Source organism: Triturus cristatus, chromosome 6 (assembly GCF_964204655.1).
Source record: "Triturus cristatus chromosome 6, aTriCri1.1, whole genome shotgun sequence".
Classification (NCBI taxonomy): domain Eukaryota; kingdom Metazoa; phylum Chordata; class Amphibia; order Caudata; family Salamandridae; genus Triturus; species Triturus cristatus.
The window spans coordinates 1,401,125,257-1,401,151,304 of record NC_140589.1 but is presented as its reverse complement, the minus strand read 5'-3'; the positions used below and the strand labels follow the sequence as shown (position 1 = coordinate 1,401,151,304).

Sequence of the window (26,048 nt, the reverse complement as noted above, 5' to 3'; positions counted from 1 at the left end):
CACATCCCAGTAGAAGCATCATTTTTTTTGGCAATGGGGGTGGCTTGCGGCCTAGTTCCAACATCTTGCAGCATGTGTAAGATGTGTTTCCAAATTAATGTAAGGAGCGCTTTACCTGAGGTTGGGTCAGTACTTTCACCACTGTACTGAGGTCGATGGGAAGTGTGTACCTGATTTTGAAGTAGGTTGTGACGCAACACTGCCTTGAATGCAATATTTAATGTGTTATTCTGCACTGAGTGGACCATTCAAGTTGTATCTACGTCTTTTACTTTATTGACGATGGTCAGTCAGGTGAATGGTCTAATAGTTTTGCTTCGGCACATCTCAGCCATTCACCACTTCTAATCAGAATCCTCACTCGGAACTGGGCTTGAATTCTCTTATTTGAATACAACAGCAAAACATACTTCACAGGCGCCTCTGCACCGACCTGGCACCGGCTGTGCTCTGTTATGATCAGAAGGCCACTGGAATGCAGACTGCAGCTGTTCACTATGCTGTACACTCCCTCGAGGTCAGCGGCCATTTTCCATCCTCAACCCTTGTTGGTCAATGGTGCTGAGGAGATCAGCCGCACAATGAGCATTGCCTGTAGGGCTCCACCATCACCTCCTTTGCCCTCTGCTTATGGCAGGAATTGATGTTTTATTTTTCCGGGACCGTTTCAAGGGTAACGTTATTGGGTTTCCCAGGGTTAATCTGGTGGGGCAGAAGTAACTGCCCCTCCGTACACTTTGGAGTGCTTGCTGTCTGCTCCTCCTGAAATCCAGGAGGAGGCCTCCCACTGACTATCCACCCCCGATCTGAAACCAGCATGCACGCGGACTGCGGCTCCTTCCTGTTATGAGAGGCTCGCGACGACAGACCCAGCCTGCTCGCACATGCCTGCCCTCACCTTAGGTGAAGTGCACAGGATCGTGCTGTCTGCCCACTTGCCTTCTAGCGATTCCCGGAGTGAAGAAAACATGCTCCTCACTTCCGTAAAGAGGCATGCGAGGGGGAAACGGGCTTTCAAAATGATTAGAGCGCTCCCTAGAACTTTGTCTCTCTGCTTCGTGTGGGTATGAACGAGCAGCTGGAGTTAGTTCTGTGCTTTGATCTGGAAGTCAAATACTCGTTTCAATAAAGCAAAACAGCACAGAAAGAGATGGCTGTTAACATAGGATTTTCTCTCATTGTGTGCTCCAGGGAGGCACCTTGGCAGAGCCTCTGTATGAAAACATGAGATGAAAGGTAGGTGAGCAGAAAGACATTAAAAGCCGAGAGAACAGTAGCAAGGATGGGAGTCTGAACATCAAAGCCTCCTAGGCTGGCTTCATTTGACTTTTTGTCTTACTATTTTTCGTCCCTCTTCCTAATCCTTCCGTTGTTTGAAGATGTTTTCCCCCCTGCTTGCCTGAATTTATCTGGCGCCCTGCATCAGAATTCCTAGACACCAGTCCCATGCCCATCTCATTGTGCCATCTGTATGTGCCCCTGGCGATGCATACTTCCTTGAAGTAGACACGGTCTGATTAGGACAGGATCTTAGCGAGCCTGTCATGCCAGCTATACCAGACTGGTATGAAGAATGTGCCAATCCATAGTGCCCCCGCCTCCCTCCCAATTTTGCATCTCCTCATAAACTTCATATGCAGAGACCAACATGTCTTTTCGGGTTCTATGTTATGTTGTAATGTAGTGCAGTTAACACACCAGGAGCCGAACTGTTAGGTATAGCGCTTAGAGTTTGACCGTCTATAAAACGTTGAAGATAGAAAAGAAAATGGGGTTGGCATTGAGAAAAAGTGTGTATCACTTGAGATGGTAATCACCAGGGACCTACAGTTTTTTGCATGACAATTTATTTTTTATGTGTAACTCCAAAAATGCTTGGTTTTACTAAAATTAATTCTCTCTCTCTCTCTCTCTCTCTCTCTCTCTCTCTCTCTCTCTCTCTCTCTCTCATTCTCTCTCTCTCTCATTCTCTCTCTCTCTCATTCTCTCTCTCTCTCTCTCTCATTCTCTCTCATTCTCTCTCTCTCTCTCTCTCTCTCTCTCTCTCTCTCATTCTCTCATATATATATATATATATATATATATATATATATATATATATATATATATATATATATATATATATATATATATATATATATATATATATATATATATATATATATATATATATATATATATATATATATATATATATATATATATATATATATATATATATATATATATATATATATATATATATATAGGCTGGCTTGTTTTTGTGTTACTCCGATATTTTTTTTTTTTTCACCCACTACACTTTGGCTGACTTCACTGCTACTGACGGCTTTGTGCTCTTTCACAAGGGGCACGTCTGCATGGTTCCCTGAGTGCAAAGAACTACTATGGCGAGGTGTGCTTTTTGAGACCATAATGTATTTTTGTATATTGTGGAGGGCCCAGCAGCTTAATAAACGTTTACAAAAACTATGGCTAGACAAAACGAGCATTTGCCAGCCAAAAGTCTGACAGTTAATGCCAGACTTATTGGCTTTGCCAATGCTTGTTTGAGCATTCTGCTGGGTCCTTGGCGTATAATTCTGAACCACCAGCATGTGGTGCCACCAGAGAATGGTGTTCAGTAGAAGAATGTCTTGAGTATTACATTCTAGTGCAGCAAGGGATGAGTTGGAGAACCAGAGCTTAGTGGCTGGAGGTATGGTGGCACAATCCAAAAGCACAAGGGCCCTAACATGCACACAAGCAACCGGCTACTCTTTCTCACCCCCAGTGCTTTGCCATGTTTGATTACCACTGAATCTGCCACCCTTTTGTCGTTACCGTGTAAATCTACGGATCCGTTCATAAACCTGAAAAACCATTTTCCTGCCATGTCCGCTGTGTGTACTTCTGCTGCTCTGCTTGCGATCTGACATCGATGTGCATAAGATGAGCCCACGCATGCTGCTTCCATGGGGGACTCACATCCTGCTCATTTAACCCTCTCCCTGTCTTTTCCCCCTTGCAGAGTGCGACAAGCTGCGGCGTGACGGCTATCGCAGCTCGCAGTACTACTCCCAGGGACCTACCTTCTCCAGCAGCACAAGACGTATTGAAGATGAAGAAGACCGGGAACGCACGGTAAGCGAATGCCCTAGTGTCTAATGCAGGCGCTGCTGAAGAGCGCTCTTTCTGGTGCACGGAAGCAGCACCCCTTTCTGTGTACCCTTTGCATGGAGCGCTTTGTAAGAGGGATCGCTACTTGAGGATATGAGAGTCTGAATCTATGGGTTTTGTCTTTCACGAATTTCCCCTTTCTGGTGACAACAATAATATGTCTTGTGTTGTGAAGGATTCTTTCGATCAAGGCAACTCCTGACAATTGAATTGAGACCTTCTCGCAACCCCATAGAATCCAGGCCATTTGAGGTGTAAGGTACATACCTGGGTTCAATGCAATTATATAGTATACAGATAGGGGAAGCCAAGTCAACCACCAGAAACATCATAGGTAACAATTATTGAGCTTAGTTGGTGTCAATACCCTAGTTCTTTTGACTTTTGCCTGCCTGCTTGTTTCTAGTAGGGTAGGTGACTTGCCAGCCATAGTCAGACAAAACCGTTCTAATGTGGCTCTTGACAAATTTGGAATTCCAACCCAGTTATGTGTTTATACATCGAAGAACCTCAAGTGATCTCAAGCCAAACGTGGAAATGCTTTATCTATTCTTGCCCCCTTTGGAATTGATGATTGTACCAGTTTTTCTGTTAACTTTTTTGTAATTGTCATGTGCTTTTTGTAATTGTCTTGTGCTTGTTGTGTCTAGACTTGCTTGTTTATGTTGCGAATGAAGAAAAGCACATGTGATCTGGTCTCATAAGCTGCCCTTTACCAGTGCACGTTTACATTAATCTGGTATACTTTAGCCCTTAGCGGCGTACATGCCAATTTTTCAGGTTAACTATGGATTATGTCGGTGTTCAGCATCTACAGTGACTCCATGTAAACGTACTGTATGTGAATGTCCTAAAAATCCGTTTAATCTTCTTCAAGCCTTGGGCAGCTATGTTCTAGGTCACGGACTCTTAAGCCTTGTGCATCTTTACACAGCATCAGCTTACAAGAAAGAATCCAGCTAAGGCATACATCAGTGTTTGGAGACCGCGGGGGAAGCTGAGAGCACTCAAACAAACACTCTCTTTAAGACCTCTTGCATGGGGGGAAATATCTTCCATCATATCAGCCCCAACCCTTTGAGACTCCCCATCTTTCTTAGGTCTGGCAAAGCAGCCATGCGACTTGTGATGGGCCCTGGTGGTGTGTGGCTGCTGGTGACAGCTGTGCGAAAGAGAACTTGTAGCCGTGCAGGCAGACGGCTGAGTCCTGTATGCGAGATCCTGGATACTAGGGGGCTTGCTTTGAGCACAGGTAACATAAGGCCACCAGTGACCGCCACTTTGTGATGAAAACAGAGGGTATGTCCAAGTGTTGAAAAGAGGGATGTGTTAGTTGGAACTGAAGAAGTCATTTGGTTCAGGCCACTGGCAGCTTGGGCTGTATGTTGGCTGACCTGTTGTTTCAAATGCGTATCGTATACTTGTGTGCGCTTTGGTCGGCCCCTTGCCCATGATTGGGTGGTTTGGTAGTCTATCCCTGGTTTCTCCTCTAGATTCAGTGGCTGTCCTCCAGATTTCCTGTGTGTTTCCTGCCCAGGGGCCTTTCAGTTTCACAGTGTTCTGATTGAAGTAGTAGTTTTATTCAAATGCTGCTTTAAGAGGACTCTATTTTTCTTTATGTATCCGCACTCGGTGGAAACGCATGCCTTTCCTTGTTCTCTCTCCCACTTAATTTCTTCTTCATTTTTAATAATGGTCGCTCAGCAGCTGGAAAGTACTACCGGGCCCCTTTGAGCTTCATTTTACTCCCCTGCTCCCTGTTTTCTTTCTTTCTTTTTTATGAGGGCTCAGGAGCTTGCACTGGAGTGTTCTTTGTTTTCCTTTATTTTACTTCTCATTTACTTACAGCTATAAATTGGCTGCCATGTTAGATCAGTAAATAAGAATGGCTGCATTTTGCAACGATAGATACACAGTGGCTGGTTTAATGGAAAAGTCATTGCGAGGCTGATGTGTGTGTGTTTGCCTACGAAGGCAAGAAGCATTGGCAAAGTTATTAGCTCTGCCTTTTGGAGCCGAGACCTCTTGGTTTTGCCAATGCTTATCAGCCTTCTGAATAATGGCAGGAAGTGTGTTTGTGTGACCCCCCCCCCTTTCATACGATGTTTGGGAGTGATAGTCACACAGTGCACATTTTTAGGTCTCAGGTGAGAATTCTTTCTTTGTTTTTACCTAACACTGAGCTTAGATGCCTCCCATTAGTTGCCATTGGCTGCCTTCATTGCCACTGTCATTTGCTTTCTTAGAATTAGTCATCTTCCGTAGGTTTTCCTTCCTCTTCTTCTGTTTCTGCCCCCCCCACCCCAAAGTGCGTGGGCGCGTTACTGTGTCAGTCCAATAGTCCTCTTTTCAGGCGCTATTTTTTTCCTTTTCATTTAAGCATTCAGTTCATGTGTTTTCCAGCTGTGTTCCTTGTGTACTTCTCCTGCCTCCATTTTCCCCATTACTCTCCTACTCGCCCTCCTTCATATGTGTTCTTCCCCCAGCCCCTCCTGCTTGTCTGTGTGCTTCCCAACCCCTCCGGCCCATCCTTCGTCGTTCTTGTGCTTTCCCCAGCCTCTCCGGCCCATTCTCTGTTGTCTGTGTTCTTGCCTCAGCCCTTCCCACCCTCCCATTGTTTTTCCTGTGCTCCCCATCCCCTCTCACCTGTCATCTCCCCATACACGCGTCCTCATCTCCTGGCCTCGCTCCCTGTTACCTCACCCCCTACTCACTCTCCTCCAACAGACAGGGAACACATTGTGGCACGAGGCAACCCAGAGGGCGGAATGGCAGCAGAGAAGGACACTAGGACAGACGATGGGATGGGAGAGTACATGGCTAACAAAAAAAACAACATGCTGAACAGCATGGTTAAAAAAATCTTCGCCAAAGCCAATAGCTCTCATAGGCGAGTCATGTTGCCTTTGCCAATGCTTGTTTCAATAGGATGTATTTTGGGGCACAGGGTTTTGAGGCTGGTTGCCTCCTTCTCATCCTCCCCCTGGTCACGCTGGGGACTGTTGCGGAAGTCGTGGTAATCGGACAGATGGTGGGGGTGTTGGATGTGCTGTAATTACCTCAGGATTTACCAGCACAGCTTAAAGTCTGCAGGATTTCCCCATTAGCGGAATTGCAGCCTGTCTCCTGCATGGCGAGCTGTTGCCCTGACCTGCACCCACACAGCTCTTGGCAACCCAGCAAGCTGTCTGCCGCCCCTGGCAACACTCACGGGACCGAAAATGTCTCAAGAAGCATTGTCACAGTGAAGCACATTTTTTTTTCCAAGATATTGATGTTTACCTAGGGGAAGCGGCGTTTACTTAGCATGCGTTTCTTCGCATGCCGTTACTACGCGGTCGTTAGTACGACCGCGTTGTTAGTTAGCATACCTTTACTACGCAATTCGGAACTACGAATTGCAGTAAGGGGGGAGAAGGTGTTGGATTTAAAATCCAACACCTTCCCTAGTGTCCGCATAGACTGGAGTTGGAATAGTAAATTATACTATTCCAACATCCAGCACCCCCTTACTGCAATTCGTAGTTCCGAATTGCGAAGTAAAGGTATGCTAACTAACAATGCGGTCGTACTAACGACCGCGTAGTAACGGCATGCGAAGTAAACGCATGCGAAGAAACGTTATATATTCTTACCTAGCAGTGTTGCTTATTTTTTGCCCTACATGGCAGTTCAAGAAAGTCTTTTAGCTTTTTTCTTCTTAATTTAGGAGAATAAAATATATGTTCATATATAAAGTCCTGTCTAGTAACAAGAATTTGATGCAAACTCAAATTTCAGTGCATTTGCCATTGGACGTTCAGGCTTCCAAGACAGAACTCCTGTTTTGGAAAAATTAGAAAACTTGTTTTTTTCTACTTTGTCATTTGTTCTTGTGCTGCTGAGATTTCCGTTAGGATCTTTGACCTTTAGCGCTAGGATACTCCTATAGGAGTAACTATGTGCTTTATAAGCTCCTATATTATTTATTTATTATTTTCCAAGTTATAACGAGCAGCACAAATATGGGAACCATAGTCCCAGGGATGTCTGGAATAGGGGGTCCATGTGTGATCCTACGCATCCCACGTGGTCCGCCCATTGATCGATGGCTTTCACCCCAGGATCCAGGCACAAGCTGCAGTTGTCAGTCTCTGCCAGTTCCAGGGGCTCCCCTCAAATTATATTATTCTGCGATTTATCTCGAATCTCGGAAGTATAAAAGTGGCTGTCCGGCAATAAGAATATGCTTTAAATTAGTGCCTGTAGCAGTGGTGGTGCTCCTGTGGGCCCAGCCACTCCTACTAAGCCTGACCGCCCGTTTCTTATCACACACTTTTTGGGATAGAACTTTAATATAAACATCAAAGTTCGGATGGCCCGGCAGGAACATCAGAAATATGTAAAATGGCTTAACGCTTGCATGAAGATCTAAACCATTCCAAAAGGGAATACATGGAGTATTCATGGAAAATTAACGTTTTGAATAATGGATAAGATGAACATGAGAAGAATGATTTATTGCAAATGCAGTTTTGGCTGTGCCAGTGGATTTGGGCAGAAGGTTGTCCCGAAAATGTTGTTGTATAGAACTTTAATATCTCATGGTCTGTTGCTCATTAAAAGTGATGTGTCAGTCTTGGACCTGGCACAAGCGTAGCCCCGCTGCTTCCATGTGCTGTCTGACTTGCCTCCTTAAAATAAGATTTAACAAGCTCTCTGCCCCCCACTGGTGATGCCCATGTGGCTGCCCCACCACCCACCAACTTCCGCTGGAAGGCTTAGCCGTCAAACTTTATTATATCCAAAACATGCTCTCATACATGCCAGGTTTAAGCTATAAAATGTCTTCTTTTTCGCTCACACCTGCTTTAGTACAAGACCATGGGGAAAATTAATTACTCACAATTGTTTTTTAATTATTTACAATTCTCCTTATACTCTGCCCCGAGATATTGGTTTACATTCATTTTTGTTTATAATTGGTTCTTTTTAGAGTATCCTATAACTCTTTGTTGTTGTGCTTGTCGCTGTCTCTAAACCGGTTCTGGAACAGTGTTGTCCTCTTGGTTCACAGATGTACTTAATGCTGTGTGTCAGCTCGAGTGTGGGGAGTCACTGTTTCTAGGTTGATTGTTCTGTATAGGTCTTTCATTGTATACAGTGCTGTCTATTCCTTGACAGCACAGTGGTTTACAGGGTGGCATAGCAGTCTCCCTAAAGTTGAAATGTTGTCCAAAGTTAGCAAAGCCAAGTTGGAGCTCTGGCCACAGTTACCTACTAATTAATAGGCCTGTTCTAGCAGCGAGTGCTCTGTTTGCTCTCTCACACTAGGTTTATCTCTGTTAGAAATTCCACCTCCAGTGAGTGTTAATAGTGACCAGCAGACTAGAGCACTTCTGTTCTCTCGATACTAGCATCTTCTCAAGAAGCGGACTTGAATTTTGTGAATGGACTCGCAGTTTACTGTAGACGGCAATACAGTGGGGACTCAGGTGCACATCAGCAATATTTATTTGCTGAGTCAAATCTGCTCTCTTACGCTATCTATATGTGACTCGCATCTTCTGGCCCATGGGCCCTCTTTGACGTGCCGCAAGGATGAGTCCATGGTTTGTAGCTCCACTAACAATGTTCACCTCAACAGCAGGTTCAGACACCCAGAAAGACAACGTTAACAACAACTAGTACTCTTCCCAACATCCCAAGCCCGCTTCAGACATCTCACAACCTTCCATCGTACGGTCTCCTCCCTCAGTTCATACCATTTTCTCCTCATTAGTTATAAAATTCCCCTTCCATACACCCCTGTGTCTGATGGCTTTAAGCCACTCATAAGTAGGTCATGTGATTGTGGCAAACACAGTGCTTGGAATTAGTTCCCAAAAGCGGGAGCTGATAGGTGAATATTTTGCTAAATTGCTGCAAGCAGTCAGAAAAGAGGGACAGGAACACCACGAGGCATGCATACTAGGCTGCAGGGTGACATGCACCCAGAAAAGGCGGTGCTGCCTTCATAGGTGTGGAACTAGCTGCAGAAGTGTGTAGTGCCGCACCCTCTCCGTGGCTTCGTGTGCGTGCCTACATTTGCCTATGACCATGGTCAGTGTGGTTGAAGGTCTACAAGTGTGATTCCTCGGTAGTCCTCCTGTACATGACTAACTGTCCGCCCTACACCGTCCGCCTGATAGCAAAGCAATCGCATAAACACCTCAAAGACTATTTTACTGTAATTAGCATGCCTGCACTATGCCTTGTACGGAGAACTCACTGTAGGTGCTAAAAAACGGGATTATTTTCTCCACCCAAAATTTTTTTCGACACAAATGCTCGTTTATCTCAGTTACACCTGCTTTTGTGGCGCTAACATCAAAATAATGTATATATTTTTTTAGATACAACAGAGAAGCTGAGAAACCCATTTATCTGTAAAACACAAACAGGAAACGAAAGTAAACCGATAAATATAAAGAAAGTACTTTCATGTTACCAATCCTTAACACAAACTTGTGCTCAAAGTAACATCTTCCCATAGTCTTGTTGTTGATGAATGTAGCAGTCGGACAATAGTGCCCGACGTTTAGAAGCGATTCATGGTCCACTGACACAGCATCCGCACCTTGGCGTTCACGCGGTCTCCTTTAGAACAGTTGTTTTCTCCCCTGCGGTTTGCAGCTGCTTAAAGCCTACATCTAGGTATACCCTGCATCCACAAGGGCACCATCTTGTGTATCCCAACCCCAAGGGACACCGCTCTTGACGCTTCACCATCCAGGTTACCCTCAGTTGAAATGAAGAACTGGAAAGGTGATGGCTCCACTAGTACTCTCCAACAGTGAACAGATGTTACGGTGCACCACCCCTGTAGCCGTGCTTTAGTCGCCTTCTATACTTATTTGCCTCCCACTGTGTGTCATGCAAAAAAACAGAACTTGAAATACATTGTCGATGATGATATGGAATTAGGGGGCTACCCTGCCTGGGCAGTACTGAGCACAGCACCAATTACCTCACTTGCCTCCTCACACAGAACAACTTTTCACTTGAAGTGCACTCAAAACATTTTAATACATTGAATTAGAAATTCTACCACTAGCCAATTTCACCACTCAGAGGCCACAAAATAAAGATGTCTTTTTAATTGCATACTTTTTCTGTCATTTGCTGATGGTGTTTAATTTACTCAGCACTGCAAACACACCAATAGCAGTCTGCAGAAAAGTGCACATGAAGTACAGAGCAAACATTAGACATTGTGAACAGTACAGAGGATAGGTCACAGTAGTGTCTCATTGCAATTTCTTTCTTAAAAGCACTTTTATGAACTCAGCAGCAGGCAGGAGCACCTTCAACGCAGAATGGGCCTGCGTGCATGGGGCGCTCTTGATGTCCAACACATCATGTGTGAAAGTGCCTGATGTTGCGCATAATGTCCATTGTTCAGCCTATACTTAATACTGCATGCTCTTGTGACTCTGTGGTATGTTCTGGTGTGTTTACTTTTTCTTCCTCACCCTCTTTTCTTCTCTCTCCTCCTGCAGCCTACCCTCTTAGGCTGCCTTGCTCAGTCTTGCATTAGTGCCTGCTGTAACTTGGTTCCGTGGAGCCTCCAGGTACCCAGCCCACGAATGGGCCCATCCAGCTGTCGCGCATTCAGCTTGATGTCATGGTAGCTTTAGCACATCTGCAGTCCACTCCAATCCCTGGACCCTTCTAGTCCATTGCATCTGCTTTCCGGCCTGTTGCTGAGCACTAACCTATGTGAGCTCTGTGTGGTGATCAGTACCAGTCTGATGTGTTAGCCTCAAATCTTCCTTAACGTAGTGGTAACAGTCTAGACTCGCTGTCTTAAGGCGAGTCATACTTCCCTCACCCTTTAATGCAAGCTTTCTGTACACCTTGTGCTATGGACGCCCATTGGGCAGCAATCGCGCTATACAAAAATCAATACAATACAATACAATGGAGGCGGCCCTCCTTCCTCATGTGCAGCTCTGCGTCTGAGCCCCACATCAGCATAACTTCACTGTAACCGCAATGCCTAACAGAGCAAGAGAATCAAAAAAAAAACTACTAACCACACTCCTACTCCATCTAGACCTCCGCATCAGATCCTGCACAAAGGCAACACTCTTCTGGCTTTGAAGCCTCAGGTTGGGGAACCGCCTCAGGGGTGGAGAAACGCCTCTTAAACTGCCTTGCGAACACAGTCCATAACGGCCATGACAGCCAAGCTGGGCAAGCTCCTCCCACCTCCCCGGCTCATACTTTGATTGGCCCTGGGCATGTTCTGCTTTTGAGGCAGGTGAAGTCCTCCCGCCCTGCACGCCTATTCACTTGGATAGAGCGTAAGCATGTAGTGTTTCCTAGGCAAGGCATACGCGTGGCTAGGGTGTGGTCCTGGTGAATGCTCTTGGAGTGCTTTTGGAGAAGGGTCACCAGGGACTTGTTGTTGATTTCGTATGGCGTGGGCATTCTTTAAGGTAATAACCCAGATCTAGTGGGAAAGTAGAAGTTGGAGCATATGCTCTCTCTGTTTTTATGTATCCCACAAGTGCAGAGAAGCTCCCAGGGGTGCATAGTATCGGGTAATAAGTCCAGCCAGTTAATCTATGATGCAGAGATCTCTGGAGTGACTATCTGAGGCTTTCAGAATGTGTAGGTAGTGCTGTTTCAACCTCCCACCTATCCATGGTAAATAAAACATGCATCACTGATATTGATAATAATTCTGGCTGTTAGTTGCGTTTTTTTAAAAGCTGGTAAGCCAATATGAGAAAGAGTAGACCAAAAGTCCAATGAGTACGGCACCATGAAATATAACAACACTTGAGACGTATGGCTACTTGGACTGCCCAGTGTATTATTAAGGAATATTTTGAAAGCGTATGTCTTATTCTGTAGTGAATAGATGGGATATAAAGGTGTGTGCTCTTAGTGAAAAATGGGCTTCTCCCTCTGCAGCCAAGAGCACATTGAATTTTCTGAAATAACGCCATGTTCTACAGTATTGTCCTAGCCTTCACTTCCTGCAGGTGAGACATCCCCGCGTTTAATTCATATCCCTAAAAAGATCTATCAGTCCTGCCCCGGGTCTCTGCGGTGGCTGCCATTTTTTAGAATGACCGCAGAGTTCTGCAGATGGACACTATTGGGGCGTCAATCAGTTAAAAACTGGTTTATAGATAAGCTCCATACACAGACCTTCCAAATGCAGAGACTTCAGGCCATACAGAATGCAGGGTTTAGCCAGATTTTTGGTCGCCGAATAAGACTTGATTTTCAGTCGCCTAAGACTCTGGGCCTCATTTAGGTTTTGTAGTTACCATGTTTACAAAAGATTGAAACTTTACATGCTGATGTCATGCTTAGCTTTTAGACATTTTTGTAATTTAGGATGGATTGCATTTTGAGTCGATTTTACTTGGCAACATAGACATTGTCAGTTTCTCACTTATTTCTCATTTTGATTTCAGAACAATATTTAGAAATGCTTGCATGACACTTTAAATGTATAAAAATAGTCCTGAATATATTCTTTTGTGCAACACACAGCCATAGATGCAGTCTTGAAAAAAAGTCAAATATACTTCACGAATTATGTGTGTTAATGACGACTGATGCACACATGCTTCACGTTATATTTACGTCCAGGTTTATGTGGATTATATATATCTAACTTAATTCAGATGCCAATTTAAATTCCGTGCAGTTTATCAACTGCTGTAATAAAGAAGCACAATACTGTGACTGGCTGTCCACAGCCCGTCGCCCTATTTCACTTCAGTACTCCAATTACTTCAGTACTCCAAATACCCAATTGAGATTATAACTCAAGATTGTGCATTAAACTTCAATTGCAAAGAAATTCCACATTCATTTTTAAAATACTCGCTAAAAACTGCAGCAAATAAAAAATGCAGAAAATGAGCTAATCCCAGTTTTTTTTTTGATTCACAATGACGTCAGTATGATAAATTATAAACAGCGCAGTAAAGCTAATAATTTTTATATATATGTGAAAACTGTAGCAATTTGTTAAGATTTAACTAAACTGTAATTTGTTCAGATTCTACAAAACTCAGTAAAAGCTACAAAGGGACCCGTCTTCTCCATATGTAGGCAGTCACTCCACTCGCTGCCTATCCACCAGACTGATTATTTAAGATCCGGGGCCTAACTTGTAAGCAAGTTTGTCTCTGGCTCACAACTTCTTTTCAGTTGGAGCCCAGCAGTGTGATCCTGTTTGGATATGGCTATCCAGCTAAGAAAAATTGGCAAATCCCGCCTCCTTCCAGATTTAAACATTGTAGCAGAATGATCATCTCTTAAACCTTCTGGAAGGTTCTTCAAGCAAAGTTTGAAGCTGCCGAATGTACTTGGCTTTTGTGGGGCCTCTTAGCTCTTTCTGTTTGCTTTCTTTTTCTAATTTGACCATTTTTCCAGTTCACGCTGACACAGCTTTTACCGGTCATTACGCCTTTGTCATTTGATTTAAATAGTACGGTATAAATCACTGTAGAAATACAATGTAGGCCCATGCTCCCCACTCCTATATTGATGACTAGCGTGTGCAAGCTAGCTCTGAGCGGATGAGGTGTTTAGCGGGATGAAGTGTAGCATGACTGGTTCATTTGAGGAACTAGTCTCCGTACGTTATGATTGGAACTGGGTTTTTGCTTTCTTTGTTGTTGTCACAGTGGTATGCAAAAGGCCTTTCCTGTGCGTTTTAATATCCACTCACTTTCCAGCAGCGGGCAGGCCAGGTGATTCTGTGTAATTCAGTGGGATAAACCCAGGTGACGAAGACCGAGATTTAAGCAACTAACTCGTAGGCTGATTCTGAATGTGCCCTATTTCTCCCAGACAGCCTGTTATGTGCGTGCCCTCCAAGTTACCAGATACTCTTCCGCCCAATCTGTATAAAAAAGTAGGCTTCGTCTAAACAAGAGAGGCTTACCGCATCCCGTAGGGTGACTAATGGTAAATACAGGTGGGGCCCAAATGTAAAAAAAAAAAAAGTCTGTGTTTTGTTGTAATCCGGCTCAGATGCCTCTAAAGTGCTTAGCATCGCCTCCGCTGCGTTAAGATCTGCGCCAGTTTACAATATGCTGGGCCACAGCAGCTCTTTTCGTTATCCGCATTACTGTCAGTTGCCTGCTTGTCTGGGCAATTAATATGAAGAAGAGGAGCACTTTTCTAATGGATTCTCTCTGTGACTGGTCACACTGCACAAGTCCCCAAAGGCCCCCGGCCGACAGCTGCGACGCGAGCTACGGTACGGTTTCAGGATGACATTTATTGATTCTGACAGCATTAAACCGGCCAGGGCTAAAGTAGGTTAGTGGGGCTTATTGTCACCAGCTTCCAGACATAAAGGCATCTCAGGTCTTCCCTTTGAAGCTTCCTGATGCCAGAAAGACCCCATTTGTGGGAGGCTTTCAGCCTGTAACTTTTCATTACATTGAAGCTGTGTGTACATTATGTTTGGACTGCAGGTGTTTTTTCCCAGTTTTTGCCTCCACACTGTTCTGGTCAGTGCTGCTATTGTTGAAAGTAAACTCACTCCCTAGATTTTCCAGTAAGACTAGATGGATTGAAAAGTAGGCCTCAATCACCATGTACTTGATTAGTAGCAGAATACATGTGACTGCATTTTTTTGTTTGTTTAGATTGCTGATCGGTGAATTGTGTTCCTTGTTGATTGACATGGCAAGGCTCTGACCTCATAGGAGGAAGTCGCTTAGTTCGTAAGAGTAAAGGCGGCCATTTTGAGGAAGTTCCTTTGTTAGCAAGAGAAAGGGTGACCATGTTCTAAGATGTCTTTTTTTTTTCAGAGGTGCTAGTCTGGTAGCATTGCAGAGAATCTTTAAAACTAGAGGCGGTAAGATCCTTAATGTGAACTGGGCGATACACGTGCTATTAAACCTCTCTCCGCTGGAAGCTTCTATATCAAAATCCTAATGTAGTCATGATGTGCGAAACTCTTAGCCTGCCTCTGTCTTCAAGTGCGTTTGTAGAGTAGACCACAGGTTTCCTTTATACTACAACTTTTTACAACTCCTGCCGCTCACAAATATGTTTTGAGTAGGAGTGGGTGGTTCATTGCGATATTCCTCACCTGAATCACAGTATCGACACTGAGCGTCTGTGCAAGTCTTTCCATGTGACTGGGTCATTGCCTCCCAGAGAAGGGTAGAAGTGCGCAGGAACTTAGCTGGCTCTAAGCTCCAGGATATTAAGCTGGCAAAGTGGCATCCAGTAGGGAGGCGAGCTGTTTCTCTGGATCTGCCCCACAATCCCAAGTATTTGGAAAACTGCACCTTGTTTACCTTAGACTCGTGTGACCACTGGCATTTGAAGCAAGGAGCTTCTCCTTCAGTCTGTTGGAATTTCTATGACCTAAAAATCAAATGGCTACAAAGTTGCACTGTTCTCATTGTTCATTTGCATTTTTGAGTTTTGAGTAAAGCTTACATTACCTTTAACTCTGGAGTCTCATTATCAAGTAGTTGGATGGCAGTTGAGTGATTATTTTTGGTTTCTGGTCCTCCGGAGACTAGAATGCTGTTGTGACTGGCTCACACATTGTTCAGTTCTGGACTTAACGTATCCATGTGCGTCTAGAATGGCAGATGCGTTATATAGCCGAAGAGCAGTGCGCCATGAATTGGACTCTGATGCTATCGCTAGTCTTTGTATTGTGTGTGTCTGTATTGTTTGCGCGTGTATTGTTTGTGGGTGTGTATTGTGCAGGAGTCGCATGTGGTATCATGGATAGCGATTGCAATATCCCTGGGGGTGAAGCAGCTTTGTTTCAATCAATGCAATCTCGTGTGTCAGGCAGCGTGCTCTCTCGCTTTGATCGCAGTGCTCGGGGGCTGGAACCTGTCACATCACAGTGCATCCCGGACGTTGATCCGCCGTTTCCTTTCTGGCGCATTACGCCCTTATTTCGCCTTATCCCTGTGATTGTTCCTTAAATGTTCTTGCTGGAAAAGCAATTCAGTCATGCTTCCAGTCTCCCACTTAGCCTTTTCATAGTTTTATCTACCAAAGAAATGCCTTTTCTTTCTCCTTTGCTGGTAGGTTGTGGCCCTAAAGCAGTTTCATCTGGCATTCCTACAAAACAAGTGCCATTCCATGTTTGGTCAAATGCATGCCGCCACCTTCTTAGCATTGCTGCAGTTCTCCTTGATCCGATCTTAGGGCCACTTTGCTGTCATCTATCTATTATATAGGACACTGCCAGTCACCACGCCAAAGCAACTAAAATATGCACCATCCTCCTATCCACTCACTGTCTCCATTGACCTGGTTCTGATATCAGTGACCTGCTTGGCCATTCTTCTCTTACTGCTTTAAGCCCAAGTCATTTGAGGAAACTATGTTAGTCAGCAACATGATTTCCGCCACATATTCCCTTGATTTATTTTTTAATCCACTGGTCCATGCTTCCATACCTTCCCTATCTCAGATATGCTCTACTGTTAATATCCTTAACGAAGACCATGCTCGTAAGAGCACATCTGAACTAGTGTCCATTTGCAAAACTGTCGAAGGCAGCACTGGTCCTGATGTCTTTATCTACTTTATTTGACTGGTCCTCCTGGATTGTTAAGGTGTCTGTGAAACAGTGTGGGGCACTAGGGGACAGTGCTCGGCCTGAGCCATGCGATCGTGCACAGGTGAACTCAGAGTATTTCTGTATCAACACCACTTATCTGTGGGATGTTCCGAGGTCTTGCAGTTCTGTTTAGACTGTTTCTATTGGGAGAGGACCAGGTGTGATCTGCATATTGCAGGTCCTTGTCTAGAGTAGAATAGGGGCAAAATAACAATGGACTGGAATGTGCCCCTACTAATTACCTGTGGCTGGGATTAATTCAAGCATTCCATCGATCATAGTTGTGTTTTTCAAAGTGAGGTACCCTAAAAGTGATGTAGGGCCAAATGTGGGTCCTGTGCTCACCATGCCAAAGGTGTTTGCTGCACCTCACAGGTGAGACCAAACAAGTCTGAACTCGGGCTGTGTTTCCTCGTGTTCCCGTCTACAAGAGGCCTGGCCTGGAGGTCAAGTTGGACTGTTATAGTTGAGGAAGGACCAAGCTAGATTTACATTTGCAGTGGATCCTGTTTGAAGTGGTATAGTCGGGAGATTTATCAAGACCGACTGTCCTCTTTGTGCAGCAATTTCTCAGGATCGGGCCACTGACGACTGGCAGTGGTTTGGCAATTGCCTGACCACCATTCAGAGGTGAATATGTATTGTATACCTTTATATGAATGAATCAATGGAATATGAAACAAATTCCTGTAGGCCAGAATATAATCAAAAGTGAGCTATGTGAACATCTTATTGGAACACGTAATGATTCCATAAGTCTCCTCCCTCTTTGTATGTCAGGAAAGTTTTTACCAAAGAACTTTACCTATATGCTAAAGAATTCTCCTGCTTGTGGGTATAACTGCTTTGCACAACCGACTTTTGCGTGATGTTTTTCCCGAAAAAACAAATTTGTAAGCTCAGCAAAAACACCCATAAAATTAAAAAAACTTTGCATAGGTTGCAGAGAAAATTATTGCATGTTTGCAGAACTCTACTCTAGCAAAATCCTCAACAACAAATTCAGCTTACGATCAAGAAGCAGATAACACCGCTATTCTGGAAGCACTGGAACTGGTCTTGGATACTACGACTGACTGTACATGATCATCCACAAGACTGATCTCCAAGTCTGAAAGTTTTTGTTCAGGTTTCAAAAGCACGACTCAGAAGATGGGATCTCAATCCTCTATTTAAATTCAGTGTTTAATATAAATATCTAGACAACATCCGCAATAGCATCAAGCATGCAAAAGAACTCTTGTCCAACAAACAGGCTGATTCTGCTGGCCAAATATTAAGTTGCATGGCTGCAGACATACATTGACAACCTGCTTTAAAATTAGTCGCTGACTCCCACCACAGCTAAAAGCTACTGGAAAACACAGAAATGTTTAAATTCCACATTTTTCCAGCAACCTTTAAGCCAAGAAAGGGTTTGAGAATTAACTGAGGGCCCTATACTAAACCCTGATGGTGCAGAGGCCCCTCTTTCATTTCACGACCATGTGGTAGCTTCGTTCATTCAGTTCTTGGAACCTACTGTAATGAACAGGCAGATAATTGGAATTTCAACTACTTTTCGAATAGACCTTGAAATCCTGGACCTTTGCATCCATTTGCAAACTACCCCACATTTGTAGGTGAAAACTGCCGTAGTAAAACACACTCCATGCTCCCTTCCTACCAAAGATGAAACTTAAACATCTCCACTGAGGAAACCAGGTAATCTTAAATTGTTAATGTGTCTGATAGTCGTAGACAGTGGGGAAACTTATAAAGGCCATTGACAACCTAAGTAACCCCTGTTTTCTCTCCACACAATGAGCAGTCTGAGACCTGTGAGTGGGCGTATGAATAATAGATTGTCCATGTAAGCCAGTCTGGTCTGATCTTAAATCCTTTCAAAGCATTCGTACCAGTCTTGTAATATTTTATTGTTTTCATTTGTTTTAGTTTATTTTGCTTGTCCGTGAACATTATTAAAGTCATTGTCTCCAAGGGCAAGAATCTGTTTTAAATAATGTAAAATACCTTCCATAAGTGCCACAAAAAAACATAGCCCCAGCGACACAGGGATGTTATAAGAAAGCTGAAATCTAATTAGTTACTGCAAAGGACTGTCTTAAGATCGTTCCTGAAGGTTACAAGTATGTGTATCCTTATTACGTAGGGGCAATGAATTCCAAATTTGTGCGCCAGCTACTAAAAATATGTGGTCTCCTCTTCACCGGAGTGAAGATCTTTGAATATGGAAAATATTTGGGCTGCTTGACCGTACGTCGTGAGAAGGAATTGAGCTTGCGTTGACTCCATGGTGTGCAGCCTGGACCCTGCCAGCAGTGCTTCTATAGTTCTGTGCTAAAAGTCACTGCAATGTTCCTGCCAGTGCAGGTCTCCAAGCCACATCTGTGTCCAAGGGTCATTTTAGTAACATCGATTCCCCTCTTGGAAGTCTGTCCTAACATCTGGTTGTCCAGAACATATAAATTATGATGCTCTTCTCTTACCTGAAAGCCTGGTCAGCAAATTGGCACCAGGCACTAATTAAGCATCAGATAACATATCCAACTTTATTCTTGGCTTCTTGAATAAAGCCTGAGTTTCTGGCACAGCTATAGTTCTGTTAGGTTAATCCGAGTGTAAAACGCCTCTCTAATGATTTATTCCATCGCGACTTCCATTCTGTGGTAATGTTTTAAAAGAATATCTGTACGATACATCGTTTACTCTATCCTCAAAGTTCCTATAAGTGGTTACGTTGGGTCTTTCTGTCTCCTGTATATGCATTTTTCTGAGTGTGGACACTTTTGATGCTTGTCTCTTTGAGACAGCATATTGGCTTGAGTGAGAGAATTTGCTCGATATGGAGTGGATGGTACAGTCCACATTGAGGCCCATACACTTTACTCACCAGTGTAAGTTCTACATGAGCCCTTGTCTGGTCGGACAAACAGCAATAGACCCTCAGCATATGTATTGCTTTTTTCTGTGGTGTCTCCTAGTACAGGAGTCCTCTCTAAAGGCCGTCACCCGCAGCCACAGAAACAAAGTATTGCCCGTTGCACGTCATTTGCCTTCGTTACAACATACATAGCATAGCAGTTGTGCTTTGCCGAGTTAGCTTATCTCCTTGCCCACCATTTATTTTTAATCTCCCTGCTTTTTTTTTTGCTAGATTAAAACCTCGTCACCAGCTCCCACGTGCCATCTGTCTGCATTTTTCATGGTGCTGGAATTATGTTTACTTACATGCTTTCTTCATGCTTTATCCCCCTTTTTAGAGCTCGGTTTCTTCCGCAGAAGAGGAAAAACTTATTGGTTTCAGTCGACCGAAAACTCCAGTGCCTGATGAACTTGCCGACATTCACACCCAGACCAACTGGACCAAGTCGCTTCCCTTGCCGACACCAGAGGAGAAAATGCGTCAGCAGGCACAGGCAGTCCTTACCGATATGGTCCCCATCAATGTGACTGGTATGTGGCCCTGTGAGGCAGAAGCGAAAGATACTTAAGGGGCTCAGGAATATGGTTTGATCCAGGGGAACTGAGGTGGCGTGTTTGAGGGAGCATATATATCTTAAATCAACAGTAAGCATTACAAGACCAGTCCCTTGCATTTGATAATTTGTTATGGACCATTTCTGTGATGTCACATCAGTTAGACATAACCATTAGAAAAAATATTGCACTACCTTCCGCTTGGTCATATTTCATAGACATGTGTATTGTAATTCTATTGGGGCATCGATAAATCCCATACGTGAAGCTCTTTTGTTGTAATGCCTACCGCATATGGCCTTATTGATGGCAGGGCCCCAAAAGGTAGCGCTAAGCTTGTGGTACTACCAGTCAAGCTTACTGCCATATACATTTCAGCAGAGTTCATTTTCTTTTCAAAGACCTTACTATGGGAAATGAGCCGAAAGAGTATGAAATGGGAAAGAGCCTTGGTGCCCCTAGCATCGTTGCTTTCATTACCCATCTGGATACGTGGGCAGTCCCTTGTGAACCATGTATTGAGACCTAGAGCAAAAGCAGTTCTTCTTTTGCATATTCCTCCATGTTTTATCCTGCAACTCGCCCCACAAGGATATTGCTAACTCAAAGTATGATTCACGATTCCATAATCCACTTTTCATTTATCCTGTCGGTTGATTTCTGTTTTTTTAATCATTTGTTGCCTGTAATACTACACAGTGATTTGGAAGAATAGAAACAAATCAATTTACATGTTTCTTTAGAATACGAATGGAGAAGTTGAAAGCTTTCTATAGTCCCTTTTTGTTGTTACTTTTTGGGGGAATCCTGCAGTGGAGGAAGTGAACCATTTAAAGTAACGTGAGGCCTATAACGAATAAGCCCTCAACATATAGTGGACCTCACCACTGGCTGGATGGTGCATGGCTCACATTGTGGATTCATTTGTGACTAATGCAATGGCTGCCTCATTTGCATTTGTGAATACTAATAATGTTGTCATGTTTATTTTTTAACCATACTTTCAGTTGTCTGTGTTAATTGTAGTACCTTCAAGAGAGAATCTTGCAGCACTACATACTTCCACAGGAAGGCTGATTGGATTGCATATTCATATAGCAAACATACATACACATTAACACCATCGCATGACCTGAGTTTGTTTCAATGCTTGCCTGTCCTCCTCGGCCCAGTGAGAAACCGATGTGTTCAGTATTTAATTCTGAAAGCTCGCATATCCGAAGCAGCTACAGTATTTGAAGGAATCCTACTTCTTTATTGGTTCTTTGTGTGATACTGAAACTTAACTCCGCCTCTTTTCTCTAGGACCACTTCTGTGATCTTAGCCAAGCCACACCAGAGTGATATGTAGTGTTGCCCACCACAAAGCCCACCAGTGCATTCCAGCTGGGCCTTTTTGCTCTGCATTAAACTGCCACATTCACTCAAAACCCTTAATAAAATCTAGACAGTTCTGTTCCAATTAGGGAGAATTATTTGAACAATATACCCCAGTAAAAGAGGTAATGGACACAAACTGAGATTTCCAGAGCCAGGCTATAATGTAAACAAAAGAGCACGCGTCAGTAAACCTCTTTGGATGAGGGTCCCTGTAGGTGTAGTAGTCAAGCCCAGGAGGTTTCCAGTGTGAAGAACCCTGTTATCCTTTATCACTGGTGAACACGAAGCTTTAAAAGTGCCACCTTGCGTGCCCAGCATCCTCTGGACGCCATTGAACGCAGTTGTGGATGGCTTCCCCATCAGGTTTGTCTTTATGGCTAAATCAGAGCATTCTCTTGTCTCCTTGTGCTCAGCAGCTGTGACAGAGTTTTCAGTAAACCCGTTTGGCTCCGTCACTGTGAGATTCTTCCTGTGTGTTCAAATTCTGTGAGAGCTTCATCCGACACCATTGTGTGCTTGAAGATATCAAGGAAGCACCACAGCACTTGCAGTCTATTATCTGTCTGCCCTGATGGATAGTAAAACATTTATGATGATTGTAGTGAAGTTACCACTCCAGATTTATTGCCTGTGCCTCTGCGCTCTTGAACCTACTGCCAGGCCCGCCTTGTGTTAAATCCCTTGAACCACTTGAAACGGGTGCAAAAACAGAGTGGTAGTAGCATGACTTTGCTGTTGCCAGCAAAGGTTTCTTTGGTTTCCCCAGAATAACACAACCACTCCACTGATGCGTCTCTACTGATAATCAAATTTTTCAAGGAGGAGGGATGATATCAATTTAAATACATCTGGGTTGCCCTCAGCATTTTCAAAGTTGGCAGTACGCTTTCTCCTGCTGTTCCAGGATGCTGCTCTGTCAGAGATGGAAGTGAGGTGTGTCCAGTTTCAGACGAGGCTCTGCTCGGAACAGATGTCAATTCTAGCAGAGTCTGATCTGAATAGCTTGGTTGACGGAAGTCAAGAGCACAAGAACCCTATATCAAGTCTTCTTCATTAAACAGAATAGTGGCTAGCGCAAAACAATGCCCGTGGTGACGTGGAATATAAAGCTGGGGTCTGTAATGGGTAAAATGTTGGTCAGTGCTTATACCATTGTTCATTCTCACCTGCATGCAGCTAGAGACGTTTCTGAGCTCTCTTGCACACTTGTCGTTCATAATTCATTCATGCCGATGTTGGGCAAGCATCGGCCTTAGCATGTGGAAAGGCCGCAAGTGAAGGATCCACAAATTGTTCAATGGCCAAAAGCCTGTGTTCAGTTTACCTGTGATGATCTTTCAGACTTGCCAATTGCTTATTTTCTATTTATTTCCAGCACACTGTCTCCACAAGGCTCCTTCTGCCCTAGCCCCGTTCTTGGCCCTTAGAACTTAGAAACACTTGTAATTGCATCCGATTGACACGTATTTTGTCCTAGCACCATATTATGGGTGGTCCTTGGTTTACAGCTCTTGTTGCAGCAGCATACCCGGTAGGTAGGGTCCAGAGGAAGTCTCCCCAGTGATTGATGCTGGTGGTCTTTGGTGTCCAAGGCAGCAAGGAAGGCATTGCAGTTTATAGATGAGAGTAAGACTAAGAGATGATAGTCCAGATGAAATGTCATACATTTGTAGTCAGCAGTGACAGCGAACCCCCAAAGAGCAGTGCTGTCCACGTGGGGTGCTGGTATCCGCAGGAGGTGTATAAGATGATGGAAAAGAGGGATACTAGATCTTGAGCAGGACATCAATGCCAGTGTGGAACTTGCTTACTCAACAGTGATTCCAAGCTATGTGATGAGGCAAAAAGTTGATTATCCACCAGAAGAAAATAAGGTTACTAGTGTATTAGTCAATAATGAGGCCACATCTAGTGTATTGTCTTCATCTGGAGGCCACAGATGTAGACCGGTTAAGCCGGGTGAGCTTATCACGGCAGAAGTGTGGTTGTGGCAGAAGGGGTTGTTAACAGGTGTTCAGGGTAGGCCAAGGAGTTCCTCAAGGTGGGGCAGTGAAAGGACAGTAACCGCAAACCGCATGCAGACAGGCAGACCTGTGCGGCAGATGCAGGTGAACAGAGGTAGATGGAATCCGGAGACTGAGTAGAGCCAGTGATGTTGCAGCAGACAAATTGAATAGAGTATATGGGGGTTATCCTCTGTCAATTTTGAAATGTTTTCTTCATGCGATTTGAGGAAGTACCTTCTGCACGTCCGTAGTGGCATGCCTCTACCAAATGACAGTGGGCTCCGCAAGATTCTATCTTCAAGTGTACAAACCATTAGGTATGGCTTGCAGAATTCTCAGAATAAAAAAAAAGTGCAAGTTTATTAAAGGTACCCAGCACATCCAGGTCACAGTATTTCTGGTCAGGATGAAAGACAGTCCTACCTTTATCAGAGACATTAGTGCAAAGACTGTAAAGATGTGTCCTCTGACAGAATGATTCTGTAGTTGGGACATATCTTCACCTGTCCTAAAGTGAGGTCAAGTCTTGAAGATGCCATCTTTTGAGGCACCCCTTGTGGTGGTCAGTGGCAGTAAGGAGGAGCAAGCACGTGAAAGATAAAATGTCCCAAAATAGATTATTTTGTGAAAAGCTATTCATCAAAGGTGTCTACCGCTGCATACACTGGGTTCTCTTGAGACATTACTTGCCACTTGCTGTGTCTTGCTTTGTATCCTGGGATACAAAGCCTTTCATATATTTAGTTTGGACTACCACTTAAATTTTGTTGAAGGAATGTTCCCAAACTAAAGATTTCTTCTATTTTGTTTGCCAGTTGTCATGTTGCCATGGGGAGTTACCCCTTACATGACACTTTACCCTGGTTGGGATGCTGCATGTCTTAAGAAGCTATAAACCTGTGATTGCCTGTTCCACCGTGTTGCTCTGGCTGCAGATCTACAATTGCCTGCTGCCAAACACAGCGGTCAATTACTGCGCCAGGACTTCGCGGAGGTTTCCAATGCCAAAAACAAATTTGTGTCCCTCTCACATCGCCGTAATGTTTCGATTTGATTACCTGTCCCTTTCTGGGATCAGAGGTATCTCTAGTTTCAAAGTTTTAAGGTGGGTTTTGGTAAGCTTGCCTTACACTTGCTTAACCACTCCAACCTAATTCTCAAGATCACATTATCAATCCCCCAAAGCCTTGTCGGGACAGTGTGCTGTATTTGTTTCTGCCATCCCCACTGTTGGGTTCAACTAACATCATTCATTAATGCCTGCTTGTTGTCTCGTCATTGGTCCGGAGGTAGATGGTGCATGATGTTAGTCTGCTGGGAAGTAACGTTGCTTTGCTTGTTCCACTACTCTACACCAGGGGAGAATTTCGACCGCCAGGCGAGCATTCGGCGGTCTCTTGTTTACACAGACACTGTGGTGAGACGGCCGAAGAAAGTCAAAAGGAGAAAGACCATTACTGGCGTACCCGACAACATACAAAAGGAGCTAGGTACGGCTCAGCAGCACTGTACTACACCACTAACTCTCTTCTGGTCATCTCTACCAAACTAACACACTTACTCCCACTTGCGTTCATGAACTATGCACAGTGTGATCCTGTGGGATTTCCAGACAACTGCTTACCATTCATGGTGCCTCCTGTCCTGTCCTGTCCTACTCGTCGATATCCTGCAGAAGATGGTGGTGAAAAAGAAAGTGGTCTCTAGCTTGACTACATTACGTATCCGAATAGAGGCAGCTGAGCTGAATTTAGTATTCCTTATTTGATATTAATAATAGTTTCATAGGAAAACCTTGATCATGCTATATGTAGAACCCCTATAGTAACATAATTCAAGGTATTGTTATTCTTTTTAAAGGATGTCTGTAATTTGGACATGCTTTGGATGTTTGTCCCAATTCAAGGTTCTTGGTTCTTATTCAAGCGGAGCCTTTGGGTCTGTCCTCCTTGGGCCGAATTGAGCTCCTTGGTGTCTGTCAGTATTTTAGTTGGGCTTCTCATCCATGTTCTAGGGTCTCAGAGATTTAGTGCTGGGTGTCAGTGGCAGTCAGAGAACGATGGGGAGGAAGTCACCTGAGCAGAGGGTATCATGGCTGTTCTAGTGAAAGAACACTGAAGTGGTAGGAGGCTGGATTGGGGATATATTTATAATTGTCAGGAAATGCCGCTGTCGGGCGGTATTGGGAGCCATGCTTCACCGTAGATATGAAATACTTGCATGAGGGCCTTGGAAAATAACGTGTGGACTCTGGCCCTCTTGAAAATTATATTTTCAAACTTTGTTGCGTTAATATGACCCAACCGAGGACAGACTGAGATTATTTGTATATATTTAAAAAAAAAAAGTTCCTAACTGAGGGCTAAATCAGAGGCCCTGACCATGGGCACAAACAGTGTCTTCACTTCCAAGGACAG

General features: G+C 44.0%; 1 protein-coding gene across 14 annotated transcripts in view; it reads left to right on the top strand.

Annotated features, from left to right (window-relative positions):
- NHSL1 (NHS like 1) overlaps positions 1 to 26,048 on the top strand; it is a 454,242-nt gene that overhangs the window by 414,211 nt on the left and 13,983 nt on the right. For 9 of the 14 annotated variants that reach the window (XM_085612430.1, XM_085612429.1, XM_085612432.1 and 6 more), the window contains exons 3-5: positions 3,011 to 3,123; positions 20,029 to 20,221; positions 24,990 to 25,121. In XM_085612430.1, the coding sequence (XP_085468556.1) occupies positions 3,011 to 3,123; positions 20,029 to 20,221; positions 24,990 to 25,121 (438 nt within the window). The remainder of the gene's footprint in view (positions 1 to 3,010; positions 3,124 to 20,028; positions 20,222 to 24,989; positions 25,122 to 26,048) is intronic. The other 5 variants (XM_085612435.1, XM_085612434.1, XM_085612443.1 and 2 more) reach the window with 1 other exon arrangement.